The 15592-nt window shown below is 42.2% G+C and overlaps 1 protein-coding gene across 2 annotated transcripts in view; it reads right to left on the bottom strand.

Annotated features, from left to right (window-relative positions):
- Positions 1-14520, bottom strand: part of dbn1 (drebrin 1) — a 176484-nt gene extending 161964 nt beyond the window's left edge. Inside the window, exon 1 of one of the 2 annotated variants that reach the window (XM_050040558.1) lies at positions 14362-14520. In XM_050040558.1, coding sequence (XP_049896515.1) covers positions 14362-14444 — 83 coding nt within the window. In that variant the 5' untranslated portion in view covers positions 14445-14520. The remainder of the gene's footprint in view (positions 1-14361) is intronic. The other variant, XM_050040559.1, reaches the window with a different exon arrangement.
- Positions 14521-15592: the final 1072 nt, after the last annotated feature.

Here is a 15592-nt window from a genome sequence, read left to right as displayed (position 1 = left end):
TTAAAAAAAAAGCTAAGCTGGTCTTATTTGTCAAGGTTATTATGAAATATCCGACTAAGTGATTTCTGCCACCTAGATGAAACTGAGTTGAGCACAACTCTTTCTGCGAACTCACAAGCCATCAGTGCTAATTCATAGCTCATGTGGTCACTGGTTTTAAAGTGGACTGCACACAATACTGAAAAAATCTGTGTTTTTCAGTTCATGTTCTGTGACTTCGCACAATAAGACAAGTGTCTGCTGAGGAAACATTACAATAAGCCTTTTCCCTGAAAAGCCTGAGGCGTGTCTGGTTTTCATTTGCTGGTTTCATCGTCTGGACTGCAGCGTAACGTCACCCTCCTAATTCTTCATCATGGCGCTGACCTCAGCCTGACACGCCGCCGTCCGCCCCGCAATCTGACATTTCTCTGAGACATTTACTGAAGGTTACGACCCCATTATGGTGCGGCCAGAAGAGAAGAAGGAAAAGACGGAGAAAGACAAGATGGAGAGAACAAAACGGTGCATGAGGACAGGAGAAAGAGAGAGGCAAATAATGAAAATGCAGAATAAGTGTATGTCGATTGAGGAAACGGAATTATTAGCCTCACAAATGTGAACATTTTCTTTTTTCCCTTAACACAGAATTATAATATAATACTTTGTGCACTTATGTGTAACTTTAAAGTACTTCTTAATGACGAGCCTATTCCCAACTAAATATATGTGCGTGAAGAAGCTATAAATGTAAAGAAAAGGAGAGTAATCGTCTACGAAGACGATGTCCGACTGTATTTCACAAAGCAGACATGATGCAAGTAAGAGCCTGTTTTGCATGCTGCACTACTGACCTTGTTCTATATAAATCTGAGGAGAGTGCAGGCAGTGTACAGAGAGCTGCAGCGCACCGTGTAATAAAAAACAACATAACTGCATTAAAGAAAGTTTAATACTTTATAGTGGAACACCTGCAAAGGACACTGAGAAGGAGAGAAGAAGAAGAAGTTGAAGGCTCTCTGTGTACTCAACCCAGACAAGAGGTCGAAAGGTCGAATCTGGATGCATCGGATCGGTCTGAAAACAATTCTTGTTTGCTTCCTGACACACTGATGGAGAATCTGTCATTAGAAATATGAAGCTGATTGGAAAATGTCTCCCTCTGTTTAAGTGTTTTCACTCAGAGGATCCATTAATAATATGCTTTGTCTGTCGCTGGCACCAGCGAGTCTACTCATAATCAATGATGGGGCTGAAGGGTCTCACTGCGTATACGAAGACTTTACTACACGACATTTGCACACAGTCTGAGCAGCTCTTCAAGATGACTGACAGATTATTTTATCCTGTGCCTTGTGACAAGAGCAGGTGTCTTTTAAATGTAAGTATTCATTTACTTTTTTACAAGAGCACAAAAATAAAACAAGCTCCTGCAGCCTACAGATAATAAACAGGTGTCATGTGAGTGATTTCAGGTCACATATTATCTTATTATTTTATACCATTACGATACACGATTAGCAGATTAATAGATTAGTCAATAAATGTAAAATTAATGATATTTTTAAAAGTGAGAATTTGATGCTTTTCCTCGTCATTTATAATAGTCAATAATATTTCATTGTTTTGGACTGATACATATATATATATACATATATNGACATTTTATAAACAAAATAAATAAATCAAGCAAATTTATTATTGCACTTTTATGAAGTTGGGGGTCTAATAAGAAAAAGGAAATGTCAAGATATGCTGACTTTAAGCACCTAATGTAATCAAGCTCCTAAAACAACAGATACTCCACTTCCTGTAATGCAATTCTATAGCATCTGTCGTTAGACTCTTCCTGTCCATTGAATGCCAAAGATGTGCAATAATACACAGACACCGGATGCCAAGCTGTTACATATTCATTCCAATGGAGTTGCTCACCTGGTGCATATGCCAAAAACAAGTTTCTAACCACTGAATATGCACAGTAGTGTTTCTTCCACTGGCCCTACCTGTGAGCTCCTTCTGGGCTAATTGACTTTACATTGTGATGACTTTGTGGATTTTTAAAGAATTTTTCTTGGCTCCGGGAAAGTTTTTCAAATAAAAGACATCTATGGATGGAAGATGCATAATAGACGGGGTCATTATTGACCTTGTTTGCAGTTGGAGGTGTCCTGTCAACGGTTTTACAGACATCTCTTTTCATAATAGTGGCCTATAGGGAAAATGCTTCTTGGGCCAAGGCTGAGCAGCGTTCCTGGGGGCCTGGTGAACGCCCACTTTTTTCAAACTCCATGTCCCCAGTTTGTTACACATGCTCTCTGCTCCAACCTGAGACAACCCTGATGACATCTGTTGACTTAACGTTGACGATATCCATAGAAGAGATATCCCAAGAATCTCCCATAGGTTTTTTCAATTAAGATTAAAAGCGGTATTACACAGTAGGATTTGAAGTAAGCATTGCCATGGTAACTTAGGGCGTGCACTTTATCTGCATCAAAGAAGGTTATGTTTGAGACAACAAATGAATGCATATGAAAGCATCGCCCACTGACCGATGAATTCTGTTGGAAAATGGCATCACCATTCATAGAGCATTATGCCGCTCTGCTGCCAGTAGATTTGTCATGTCTGCAATTGGTTATATGCTGCAAACACTGCCTCCTTAATGTGAACACACTCATGGCTCAAGCCTAATAACGAAAAGATATCCTGGGCATGTTTTACTTGCTTCACAGGACAGGCCTCTGGTGACTCTGAAGGTCATAATTTGTCATTCCGATTATTTCTCATCCTCTTCAAACCATTCAGACAGCCCTCATTTCAAAGCATCTGCATTCAGGACATTTCTGCTCTCATTTATTCGGGTTCTTTCTTTTCATTTATTACCTGTCCAAGTAAATTCACCACCAGAGAACACCAGTGAGCCCAGAGTGCCAAAGTACATGGCCTCTAGCTGTTTTTTTTTCCAGCAGTGTTTTGTTTTTCCTTTGACCTCAGCTCTTCGGTGCTACAGTGACCAACCGACCTTGACTCCCGACATCAGTGGGAACAAAAACTTTTCCAGGGTAAATAAAGAAACTGCATTTAAAAATGACGAGCAAGGTAGAAAAAATGTGTGTGAGGAGAAACACTTCATAAAAAGAACAAATGCGTCAGACCTGACCGTTCTATTTCTGAGGGCTTCCATTAATGAAACATGACTCAGAGTTCAGCGACCCTCCTGCTCGGCTCCTCTTACAACCACTTTTCTTCTTTGTCAGAGCTGGCAGAGGTGACTCGTCAGGTAATGGCTTCCTCAAACAGCTGGAGGGGGTCAAGGGGTCATATGACAGCAGCCTCGGGCCAATCATCAGCCACAGAGCGCTCGGCATTCCTGAACATCTGCAGATTGTTTGATATTGGATAACCCTGATTCACGGCCCCATTTTTTCACGGCGACCCCTTCACTACAGTCTGATATTTGTGGTTCAGGAGCAGACGTTCTTTTCTTCTTCTTCCTTCAGGCACTGGGTGAAATAATGATAGCATGCTGTAAAAGTCAGTCCCCTCTTATTACACCTCTTCTATCTACGCGACAACAATTTGACTCTAAACGCAGCAGCACTGATGAAAAAACAGACATCAGTGGCCGTGCCTCACCTCTACCTGCACTGTTTGAGACAGATTGAAGATAAACTCTTGACAGTTTGAAGCTGATGGAAGTTTTCAAAGCAGGTTTGCAAGAATATCCACTTTGCCGTGCCCTCATATTTTGAATATGAATACAGACATCGATGATATATAATTTTATCGTGGATCTCAATAAAAACAAAAGTTGATCATGGTGAACTTCCATTATCAGGATAATTGTGACTGTCGTGTCCAGTAGGGCTGCAACTAACTTTTATTTTCATTGTTGACTAATCTGTCGATTATTTCTTCGATTAGTCGACTAATCGTTTTATCGAAAAATGTGTTAAAATGTTGAAAAATGTCGGTCTGTCTCTCCCAAACCCAAAAACTATGTCATCTAATGTCTTGTTTCGTTCTCACGCCAAAGAGTTTTAGTTCACCCTCATGGGAGAGTGTGTAAGGCTGCCAAAATCTGAATGTAAGAGGCTGCAATAAGTATTTAAATTTAATTATAAGTAGAGTATTTTGGGGTACTTTTATAGTACTTTTCTATGAAAAAAGACTCATTAATCGACTACTAAAATAGTCACAGATTTTAATAGTCGATTAGTCATCGATTAGTCGACTAATCGTTGCAGCCCTAGTGTCCAGTACCCAAAGAGACGCAAAGACTTTAATCAAGCATAGCATATTTAAAGATATGATGCCATTTCAATAGTGGACAAGCTTTTCAGGATTGTTGGATTGTTTCTTCACAAAAAATGATGTTCGCTAAAAAAGATGTGTGTCCAATCTCTTCAGGTTTAAGCGCCATTTTAAGTCTTTTAATCATGTTTGGATGATTATCGGTATAACATGATGAATCACAATTATTACTGTGCCATAAACTGTCACATCGTCCAATGCTTAATGTCTTTGCAACCAAATGTTGGTGTCCAAATGCTTCCTGCTGCTACAGGACACTGTTCCTCTCATGATGTGAGGACAAAAAAGAGTAAAGCAGATCATCTTTCAACGAGCACAGCTCAAAATCCCCGTGAAAGGTAAAGTATTAAAGCATCGTTAGCTTCTGTACTGTGAGGTATTTTCCAGTGAAACTGAATATTCAAGCAGAGTAATTGCAAGAGGGATTTAAAACAAACCCTTCACATTTGATTTGACCACTAACAAGTGGGCAGGCTGAAAGTTTGATGCAATTCAGAGCTACAGATGAGTCTGCTGCTGAGCGGACCGCTGGCACCACACACACCATCCTCACCATTAGATTGGGAGGAGAATGAGGTAGAGATGAATGAGTTGGACCTCTGCCACATTATTTTGGAAAAGAAAACAAAGGTTTTGTCCACTGATATCCCAACACACATTCCTATCTCTCTCCACATTGTTCTGTTAGCTCGTAGCAACTACCACCCACAAACAGTGAAGTGTGGTTATATATGTCTGGTGTGGCTAGCTACTCACCCAAAGCCTCATTTGATTGGATGAACTTTTGTAAAAGCCCCACAGTGCAGGATGAGTCACCATTTGAAACCATTTTACAGAAAGAGTAAAAATAATCTGATACTGATTTTCTAAAATAGATGTGGCATTTAACAAGAGAGAAACGATCAATTAACACAGAGACACGGGATTAAAACTGAGAAAATGTCATTTTCATTTCATGGGGACGTTAAGTACCGGATATGCTCTAAATCAGACAGAATGCCAGTGTGGTTCAAAACTAAATTTTGACCTGCTTGTGGATGCACAGTCTTCACAGACCCTCACAGCTATGCAGATGCGTATGATTTGCACTTTGTAAAGTTTTTCCACTGTTAGAAAGTGAAGAGAAAATTAAAAGGAAATGCAAATGAGCGGCTGATTATTCCCCATAGTAATTAATAAAGTGTCTACAGCCATGCTACAGGCTCCGTGAGACACAATGTCTTTTTGGCCATAAACCAAAGTATAAGACAAATTCAATGTTGTTGATGATAGCGCTAGACGGAAAGTTATAACAATTAATCCTGAGGGGAAAATGAATAGCCCTTTTTAGATAGGAGTTGTGCAAATTTGCAGGAAAGCCCAATCAGTCTTTTTTCAGCATTGGCAGTATAAAAACAAAATCGGGGAGTGCAGCAAAATGCCGCCTACCTACTTTTGTTTATACAGAATGCGCCTTTTTCGGGGCAATGGGGGGCGTGAGCAAGTAACAAAACGTGTAGCTCAGCGTGTGACGTAAACAGTGACGTGGGAGGGAAGCCGCGGCTGGTCAGTCCTTCGGCGATTCTCTCGTAAGTCGGCCCGTTCTTCACCGTCCCCGTCATCTGACGGTTAATGGCCTCTTCGTTTGCGAGGACAAGGAGGGCGCGCAATTCCTTGTCTCCCCAGTTGCTCATCTTTACAGTGTCTGTCAGGTTTGTGTTTCCCTCTTGCTACTAGCTGCTCGCTAATTCCTGCTATCAGCTGTTTCCTGTTTATCCACCGCCAGTGGCGTCATCAACAGCTCCTCCCATGGCGGAAGGGCGACTTGTTCTTTTTAAACCAAAAAGGTTCCAACAACATGTCTACCCTACGCAGCGGAAAATTGGGCACCTCGGATCAACTCGCCAATCCGGCTCTGTGTGTGTAAACGCTCGCAGCTTGCCGGCAAAGCGGCCCAACATTCGCCGAAAATCTGGCAGTGTAAAAGGGGATAAGTATATAATCCAAGTATTGTTGAGATATTTCAGTCTGGACCAGAGTGATGGACCAACCAACACTGCTATCCGACGATCCATGCTGCTGCACCTCAAGTGGTGTTTTTAAGTCTTCAAGAGTCTTCATCAAATCATGTATAAAAACAAGCTTCATTCTCATAGAGTCCTTGTCAGGATCATAGTCCCTGTTATCAGTGCAGACAGAGCGTCACCCTTCTCTCTGGCTGAATACAAGAGGACACGACCGACTCATCCATCATCTGGATCCCTCCTGCTTCCGCTCTCAACCACTCGTGGCTGATAGCGTACTGAGGGCCGAGCCACTCACAGCGGCCGTGTACATGTTGTCTGCAGGCGATAGAGAGAGCCAGACAGAGCTCAAGGTTTGGGTAACAAGCTTCAGGATGGCGGGGCTGTGGCTGCGTGAGTGAGCGAGGCAGAGATAAGGCCTGTTCACAGGGACACGCATTATGTGAGGGTGTCATGTAATTAATGAATAAACCTCTGCAGCTTTGTGGTTCATGAAAAAAAACACCTTCCTAATTGATTCCACTGCTGCCACAAAGAGAGCAGGAGACACAAATCAGAACTTTACAAGATAGAGAGGACGTAGCAGGAAATGAAGATGAAGAAGAGGCTGAAGAACATGGAAACGATGAAAAAGACAAAAAATTAATTACAAGCCTAAAAGAAATGAAATCTGAAATTCAAAGGGCATTAAATTGACAAGGAATTATTACGTTTATATCTGGATCTGAGGGTGTGTTTGTCATTCAGTTTAGACAATCATTTTATGATCAATTTCTGTATTGATTGATTAGTCATTTGGTCAATAAACTGTCTGAATGTCCCATAGCTCCAAAGAGAACAACAATAGTCCAAACCCTTGAAATATCGGATAAACTATGATCGAAGACAAATAATCAGCAAAATCCAAACATTTAAGAAGCTACAACTGTGACATATTTGGCTTTTTTTTTTTTTAAATTACTTACTTGTTCTGTCAGTCAAAATGTCCTAAACCCAAAAATATTTCAGCCTGATCTCACTCCTAGGGTGTCAAAATATGACACTTGGTAGTTGGTAGTGCCCCCTGTGTCACCATAATGACGCCTGAGACACACCCGGCTTTCCATTAACTCCAATGGAAGCTACGTACATTGCTCAAAGTGACAAACTTAGTTTAAAGAACGTTAAAGTGACGTTCAGTGCAAGTGGGAAGGGAAAAGGATTGGTCCAACAAACACTGGACTTGCACCCAGGAGACCGGTGTTCAAAACCAGCTAACAGGATCAGTTGCAGTGTGGTGCAGGTGAGGTTTTTTTGGCGACACACCTCTGCCTTTCCAGCTGCATTTGTGCCACTCAGAGCCGACCATTTTGTAGCAACATGCCTCTGCCTTTCCAGCGAAGTTCATGCAACTCAAGTCAGGTTTTCTTTAGCGACACCTGCAATTATTCCTAACCATAACCATGTTGTTCTTGCCTAAGCCTAACCAACAACCTCTTCTTACCGTGTGTTCCCACCAAACGCGATTTACTCGCGCGAGTAAATGAAAATTCATCGCACTACTTGCTCGAGTTTGGACGCTGGGCCATTTATGTAAAATTCGCGTTATCGCGTCAGATGCGCGAGTACGAGCCCGGCCATTTTCACTAGATAACAACATTACTTCCGCCATTTCTTTCTCTCATCGACCATGGCTGAGATCACCACGATCGCTGCACTGTACCTGCTCTGGAGGTCCCAGATTCGTCTGAGGGCCAAACGCCGCCGTCGGTTCTGAGTGCATGATGCCCTGCGGAGGCGCACTGAGCTCGGCGAGTTCCACCGTCTCCTACAGGAGCTCCGCCTGGACGACGGTCGGTTCCAGCGGTACTTCAGGCTGATTGGGGCCCAGTTTGAGGACCTGTTGGCGAGGGTTGGCGCCAGGATCTCCCGGCAGGACACCAACTACAGGCGCTCCATTTCAGCTGCAGAGCGCCTGTCCATCTGTCTCCAGTGAGTAGCAGTTTATTGTTCTGTCAAAATCAGTAAATATTCACTGTATCTAGCAAGTCATACGTCAGCTTATCTGACACTACAGTGGTATGAACCCACATTTTGCTGTGATTCAATTTCAATAAACGGATCAAAAGTATAATAATGTAATAACACACATCATAACACACCGCAACGACGAGTTTCTCGAATTCACGTCTAATCGCGTCTTTGCATTGACTTTGTATGTAATCTCGACACGCGAATTTGCAAATTCGCGTTTGGTGGGTACACAACATTACAGCTGCGTTTGTGCTACTCAAAGCCGGGTACTTTTTAGCAACATCTGTGATCTTTTCCAAACCATAAGCAAACCCAACTGCTGACCGCTTCTTACCACCAACCCCTTCTGCGTCAATGTACAATGCAAAAGGCTGCCCGGGTATCATTTCAGTAATGTCTGGGGCTTCTGCCCATTGGCAAAATATGACGAGAAGGGATGAGATCATGTTGAATATTTAGCGTAATATCACAGAAGATAAAGACACCCACCCACTACTGACATTTGAGAAGCTGGTAGCATTGCTTAGCATTTCTGCTTGCAAATAGTTTGTGAAAGTATTGTATCAATTAATGATGTAGCTTAATTTTATGTCTGTCAACTAATGGATTTATCAACTTATCATTCCAGCTTCTTGGCGAGGGGGGGCAGTTTTCTTCAGAGGTGTAGCTGGATAGCTATTCAGATAGCTAATTATTAATGCTACCTTAAAAAGCTCTGATTTGTTGATTGTTTGTTGGTCAATGTGCACCACACCAGACCCATCTGAACCACTGAACAGATCAGAAACATGGGACCAGACCTGCACTCATTAAGCTTTAGAAGATCTGAGATAGAAAGAGGAGTATATCATTATTAGGACAGAGGTGGGCGGAGGGTGGTTTTTTTAGGGGGGTGGGTGTCCCATGTTGTTTGGGGTCAGCCGTGTTTGGAAGTCTCTGCCTTTGTTCAAATCTCATCAAGTGTGAAAAACGGGGGCAGGCCTGAGGCCCTCTGCATCATCCCCCTGCTCCAGCAGATCATCCCACAGAATAAGCAAACATTTGAAAGAGGAAATACATTAACCTTTGGCTGGATTGTTGGCAGCTGTCACTCACATGAACAGGCCACGGTGACTGATACAAACTGGGCTATGGTGCCAGAGTTTAAAGGCAGCCAAGACAGTCTGACTTATGAGTGGAAAAAGCATAATTTCCTGTCTGGATCAACAACATAACACGCAGTTAACACAATGACGTCTTTGCATCCCTGGAGAGCTCAGCGTCAGACTGTTATAACACAAACAAGCTCAGGAAAAGACAGAAATTAGTGCAGGACCTTATCACTCTACCTCTGACAAACGTTAGATATGTTTGTATGTTATGAGAACTGTAAATAAACAACAACAAAATCCACCCAAAAAGAAGCCTTTAGCTGTGTTAGAGCAGTTGGGTATCTAAACGCAGCACTTTTTGATTCCAAAATGTGTCAAGAATCTTAAACTGTAAACATTTACTTATTCTTCGATTTGCTACTTTTAGACATTTGGCTTGTTTTGTTAAATACAAAAAAGGCTTTGTACAGAAAAATGTTTATATTTTCTCAGTATGAGGTATCAAAAAAAGGGTGTTCGTATCGTTACCAACACTACATTATATACTATGTTGGCACTGGTGTCAAAAACTGTCAGATAATAGCAAACAGGACCTGATAGGCCTCCAGGTATGCCTATATTTGTTATAGTGGCCCTAAATGCAGTGCAGCAGCCCTGGAATGCATTTTCTGTTTGTTGTTTTATTTCCAATCTCCAAATTTGGTGATCTAATCTAGCAATAAAATCTGTATCATTTTAATTGCTTATTTGCTGAGTTGCAACTTAAAACTGTTTCCATTATCAAATCATCTGCCAGGATTAATATTTAGTATCTAGAGGAACATGACATCTGTGTCTAAACCAGAAACAAAATGTGGAACCAAAACCAAATCCACCGCCTCCCCGCCCCCCGAAATCACGACAGCTACAAACTGAAAGCAGAACCACTGCGTGTGTTCTCAAATCAATCTGACCTCATTTGGACTAATGACCGGCAACAGATGGCACAGGTTCACATTTCATAGTTAAGATGGTGACTAGAGAGTGTGCAGCTCCAAACAACTCAAAACAGGATCTGTAATCTGAGCTGCAACACTACGCAACTTCCAGTGATTTGGAAATTAGTGGTCACTATTGTATACAGACTGTAAATTCACTTATACCACTTCAACCAAATGCATCCATCTATTTTAATTAAAGACAGAGATGACAATGTTAAAGCAATGTTACAAATTGAAAGGGAACCCACAGAGAATTAGCAGCTGAATCTTTAGCTCCCCTCGGCAAAACCCTGTTGCTGAGAAATTACGTTTGTATGTTACCAATCGTAATGTTGTGACGATGGGATCACTGCCTGGATTATGTTCAGAGACAGTTTTTTTCAGGTAACAAAACACTACGTCCATGTACTGCGCAGGCTTCGCAACAAGGTGGTTGGGGAGTATAGCGGCCAAATAAAGTGCAGGAACTTGACACCAGAGTTCTAAGTTGTGTCCCGACTCCTGTCTTAGGTTAAGGCAACAAAAGCACTTTGGTTAAGGTGAGGGCGAGATTGTGATTTCAGTTGAATGAGGATTAAAACAGTGATAACAAAAATAATGCCGTAGTCACTACGAATAGATATTGTGTTGCAAGAGTGCCTATTTGGTGGCTAACAACGAAGTACATTGTCGGTGAACATTTTGCTGAGCAATGTTTTTGCGACTTGCCAGGTACGATAATGAGCAACATTTCCTCACAATGCTCTCTCATTCCTAAACAACAAAATAGGTGGATTTCATCTGACTTTCGAAATGACATATTTTGCCGTTCTAATGGTCGCAGTTTTAAATACGTCCGTAAGAATCATGAAACAGTTGCAATTCCACTCCAAAACAACCTGATCAATTCATTCTCATACAACGCACTCGTCGTCCTCCGCTTATCCGGGCGAACAGTTCATACAGTATGATATCCTACGAATGTGTGCCCCACGAATTACATTACGTCCTTAACACACAGTTGCGTAATTGACGCAAAGTTACTGTGGTTAGGTTTAGCAAAAGACACATGGCGAGGACGTACCTTAAAATGACTCAAATTTCACACAGATCCAAACACGCAACTCCAGAGGGAAGTCCCGGTTGAGCCTGCCTCCTTACAAGCACTCGGGACTGCTTCCTTGTTCACTGCCATCAGCGCACTGGTCATGTGATTGCAGCCTTTAGGATATGTACAAATTTGGGTGCACTGCTTTTCGTAGGAAAACATAAAATAAAATTGTAAGAACAGCCTGACCTGGTTAGTTTTGGGAAAAACATCATGTTCATCATATACGTCACGTGACACATATCAATGACATGCGTCATATACGACACATCACTTACATCAGTAGCTTAGCATGCCACACGAGCATACTAAGCTTCGTAGTTTTTAAAAGAAGTCAAGCTTGACTTCTGGCCACCATCAGCAGTCTCCTGGGTGACATTCCTGTGCTTGTTTGACCCATCAACCAGCCCTCCCGCCCACCCTATAAGGACTTCTTCCATTTTAATACAATATTACACAAACTTTGTCGCTTTTTATGCTACATCACCTCACTTTCTCCTCTGCTCCTGTAATAAATACTACAGCCACTAGAGAGCAGCACCTTACAATTCTTAAAGGAAATGACCACTTTAGAATGAAAATACAGACAGTACTTACTGACCCTCATGCCGACAAGAAGTCCAGTGTAGTTTTTTAATCCACAAAACTCGTTCAGGGTATCGGAGGATAACAGCTAGCCGGAATAACAGCTCCACTTGAAGTGCATCGAACCCACATTTTGAAAATATAATACAACTCCGCTAATGCATTTCAAAAACGTCAGAACAGCTCGTCCGTCGTAATCCAAGTGCCCTGAAGCCGTGGCATGCAAAATTGACTTGAAAAGACGTAATTTACTCCACTTTTATAGCATCATTTCTCACCGTGGTCAGGTAGCCTGCAGAAGTGCTGTGTTTACATGGCAACTCGCGCGAGACTCGAGAACTAGCACCACCACTAGCCATCAGCTAGTCTCTGCTCTGTGCAGCTAAAGTGGCAGATTGACTGATGGGTGGATGTCATGATATTACTGTTTGAAACTGGTTAGTACTAGTTCAAATAACCACACGCCATATTTTGCTTTACAGAATACACAGAATAAGAAGAACTGACATTTTGTCATTTTTTGGCATGTATTGTTAAAAAGGTGCATAAAAGCACAGGAATGTGATCTTCGAGGGTTAAAAAGGTATTTTTCATTACATCTCGACTCTAAGAAGGCAATATGTCAATGGCATGTTCACTACTTGCTTCTGCTGCCCACAAGTGGCCAAAAATAATCACTTATTGCACGTTTATGCTGGAGAAGTGTTTCCCAACTGACTCTGGCATTACTTAATCTTTCTTTACACAGTTACAGTAGTGACTGCTGGCTTATCATGACCAAGGACAAGAGGTTACAGTTTAACTTTAAACCTACAGTGCTGCTCCAAGTCAAATAAAACCCTCTATAATGGCTTTTACCTGGTTCACTGACTCCTACAAGTGCAAAAGGAGAAACATGACGGCAGCAACACCGATCCCAGTTAATAGTCCTATAAAATTCCTACAGCTGAGCTAATGGCACTCCTTTTTTCCTTTTGCATTACTTTATAATTCACTTATAACATTCCTATTCTGGGTTCACATGCTGGTGGGAAAGTCCGACATCCGGCACTTCCTGGTTGGCTGCATTCAGGCGGTGTTGTGTCTGCAAGCCAAACAAAATATAAAAACCTGGTGGTTCTTTATTTTTTAAGAAAATGTAAATATTAACTTCTTATTCTGGTTTTCTATGAATATAAAATACTAGTCGCTGTAGGTTGTGTTTCTGCACCAGTGTGTGCACAAACAGCATTTATCAACAACAATGACGAAAAAATTCCATTAAAAATGAATGATTTTCCATATTTGGAGACTCAGGAATGTTATCATCCAACTCTGGCTGGAAATGTAATAAAATTCCCACATGTGCAAGTCCACACTTATCATACTTGTTGGCCTGTTTCAAAACCTGGCTTCATGAGGAACTATGACATCCTGATACTATGTGGTTTCGGCGCAGTGATTCCACTTTCACATTCAATATTTCAGCAGGCGTTTTATTGCCGCCTCTTGCACTACTTCCAAGTGAGGAAAGGCCACAAAGGGTGATGATGGAAGCCTCCCCTCCCCTCTTCCCCCTCCCACCCGCTCGGCCTCGCCCCTCTCCTCTCTCCGCCCTCGTTTGGGGATGCAGGGGCTCATCAGTATCTCTGGACCAGGCCCGTTTACCCCTGCTGAAGCCTCACACAGCCACACACACACACACACACACACACACATACAGACACACACACCGCTGCATCGCGTTGCATAAAAGCCTGAAATTGCTTCCAGCTGGCTGCGAGTAAACCTGGTCCCGACTGAGAGGAGAAACTGAGAGGAAACAAAGCGGTCCGCTTGCACAATTATTTGTCCAGTGCGCACACAGTGTTTCCCAGCAGCGCACATTGTTGCCCTGAATCTGCAGTGCAGGTCAGTTCACACTCACAAACCTGCTGCTGCTGCTCATCTCATTTATTACCCAAAAAACACAACTCTCACTTTCACTGCTTTACAGCTTCAGCCGGCTCGGAGCTGCTTAATGCGCTTACTTACGCTGAGAATTTCAGCTGGAGATAAACTGTGTTGACAGTGTGTGTGGAGCAGTGGTGAATCTGCCCGGCCTGTATGGCTCTAGTCTTCACCACCACGGGTGAGTGATGATGATGATGATGCTGCTGCACGGTGCGCCCCTGTGACCTGCCCTGCGCATCCTCAGCGTGCACCAACCCGGACAGCTAAACCCCGAGGGACGCCAAGACAGCAGCGAAACCAGGAGAAAGAAGCGATGGAGAGACGGAGAGAGAGGGGGAGAGGAGGGATGGCTGGCCGGCCGCAGGACTCACCAGTCGGTATCCGAGGTCTCGTCAATGACGTCCTGGTAGGCGGTCAGCAGGGCCAGTCTGTTCTTGCCGAGATTCACAGCCATGTTTCTGTCCCTGCAAGCATCCAGACTGCTGCTGATGGAGAGAGACACGGAATGAGACTACAGAGAGGACAGAGAGGAGGAGGAGGAGGAGGAGGCGGCTCTGACTGGTGGAGACAAAGAGACCATCACAGTGTCCGAGGGGTCCTAGTGCCGGAATATTACCGGCTCAACAGTCTGATGGGTCCTAGTGCAAAGGAGTCAACTTCCCCTATAACTGTACAAACACTCAGAGGGTGTAGACACAAACTAAAAATATAACATAAAATGTTTTATATCAAATAAATAAAATAAAATGAAATGAAATAAAAGAGACAGTGCTCATTAAAGAGTTTCCCCTTATGATCATTTTCATTATCAATTAATTGTTTGCTCTATAGATAGTGAAAAAATGCCCTTTCCTAAATCCATGAAGTCTTCAAATGGTTGGTTTTTGTCTGTACAAATGATCAAAACCCAAAATAAATTCAATTTAAAATAACATCACAGAGAAAAACAACAAATCCTCACATTTGAGAGGATGGAGCTAGAAGTGGTTGGCATTTTGTGCATGAAACAATGACATAAATAATTAAAACAAATCAAAAATAGCTGCAAATTCTACGTCTAATCACTGCAGCTCTACTGCACAGTTAGCACACTTCCAGTTAGTGTTTTGTTTAGTGCACAGCAGGTCAGCTCAACATGACAAAATAGAAAAATCTGCCTATATACAAGCACACAGTTCCATGATATGGAGCATAATAATAGATAATATAATAAAAGATGATAAATGGATATTGACTTGCATTGAAACAAAAATGTCTAATATTCATTTCCCCCACGTGTTTGTAACTGGGGTGGTCGAAACATTAGAAACACCTCTTTCAGTTCAGTCCACCTTAACATCACTGCAAAATAAACCCCAATTAATAAATATAGTTAAATACCTCTCTGAGAGTCACTCATAACATTAATATCTTAAAGGCAGAATTTATGGCGAGGCTGGATTGCATTTGATTTTACAGGTGTACCTAATAAAGTGGCCGCTAAGTGAATATCTCCTTTATTTCCATCAACATTACTGTGGAAGATTTAATGATGGTGCACTTTTATAGCTCATGTAATTTGTGTTTCATTAACGTCTAGGCATTGTAACTGGAAAATAAATA

This window comes from Epinephelus moara, chromosome 3 (assembly GCF_006386435.1).
Source record: "Epinephelus moara isolate mb chromosome 3, YSFRI_EMoa_1.0, whole genome shotgun sequence".
Taxonomy (NCBI): domain Eukaryota; kingdom Metazoa; phylum Chordata; class Actinopteri; order Perciformes; family Serranidae; genus Epinephelus; species Epinephelus moara.
Note: the sequence above shows the minus strand (reverse complement) of the source record. Positions and strands in the feature narration are given on the sequence as shown.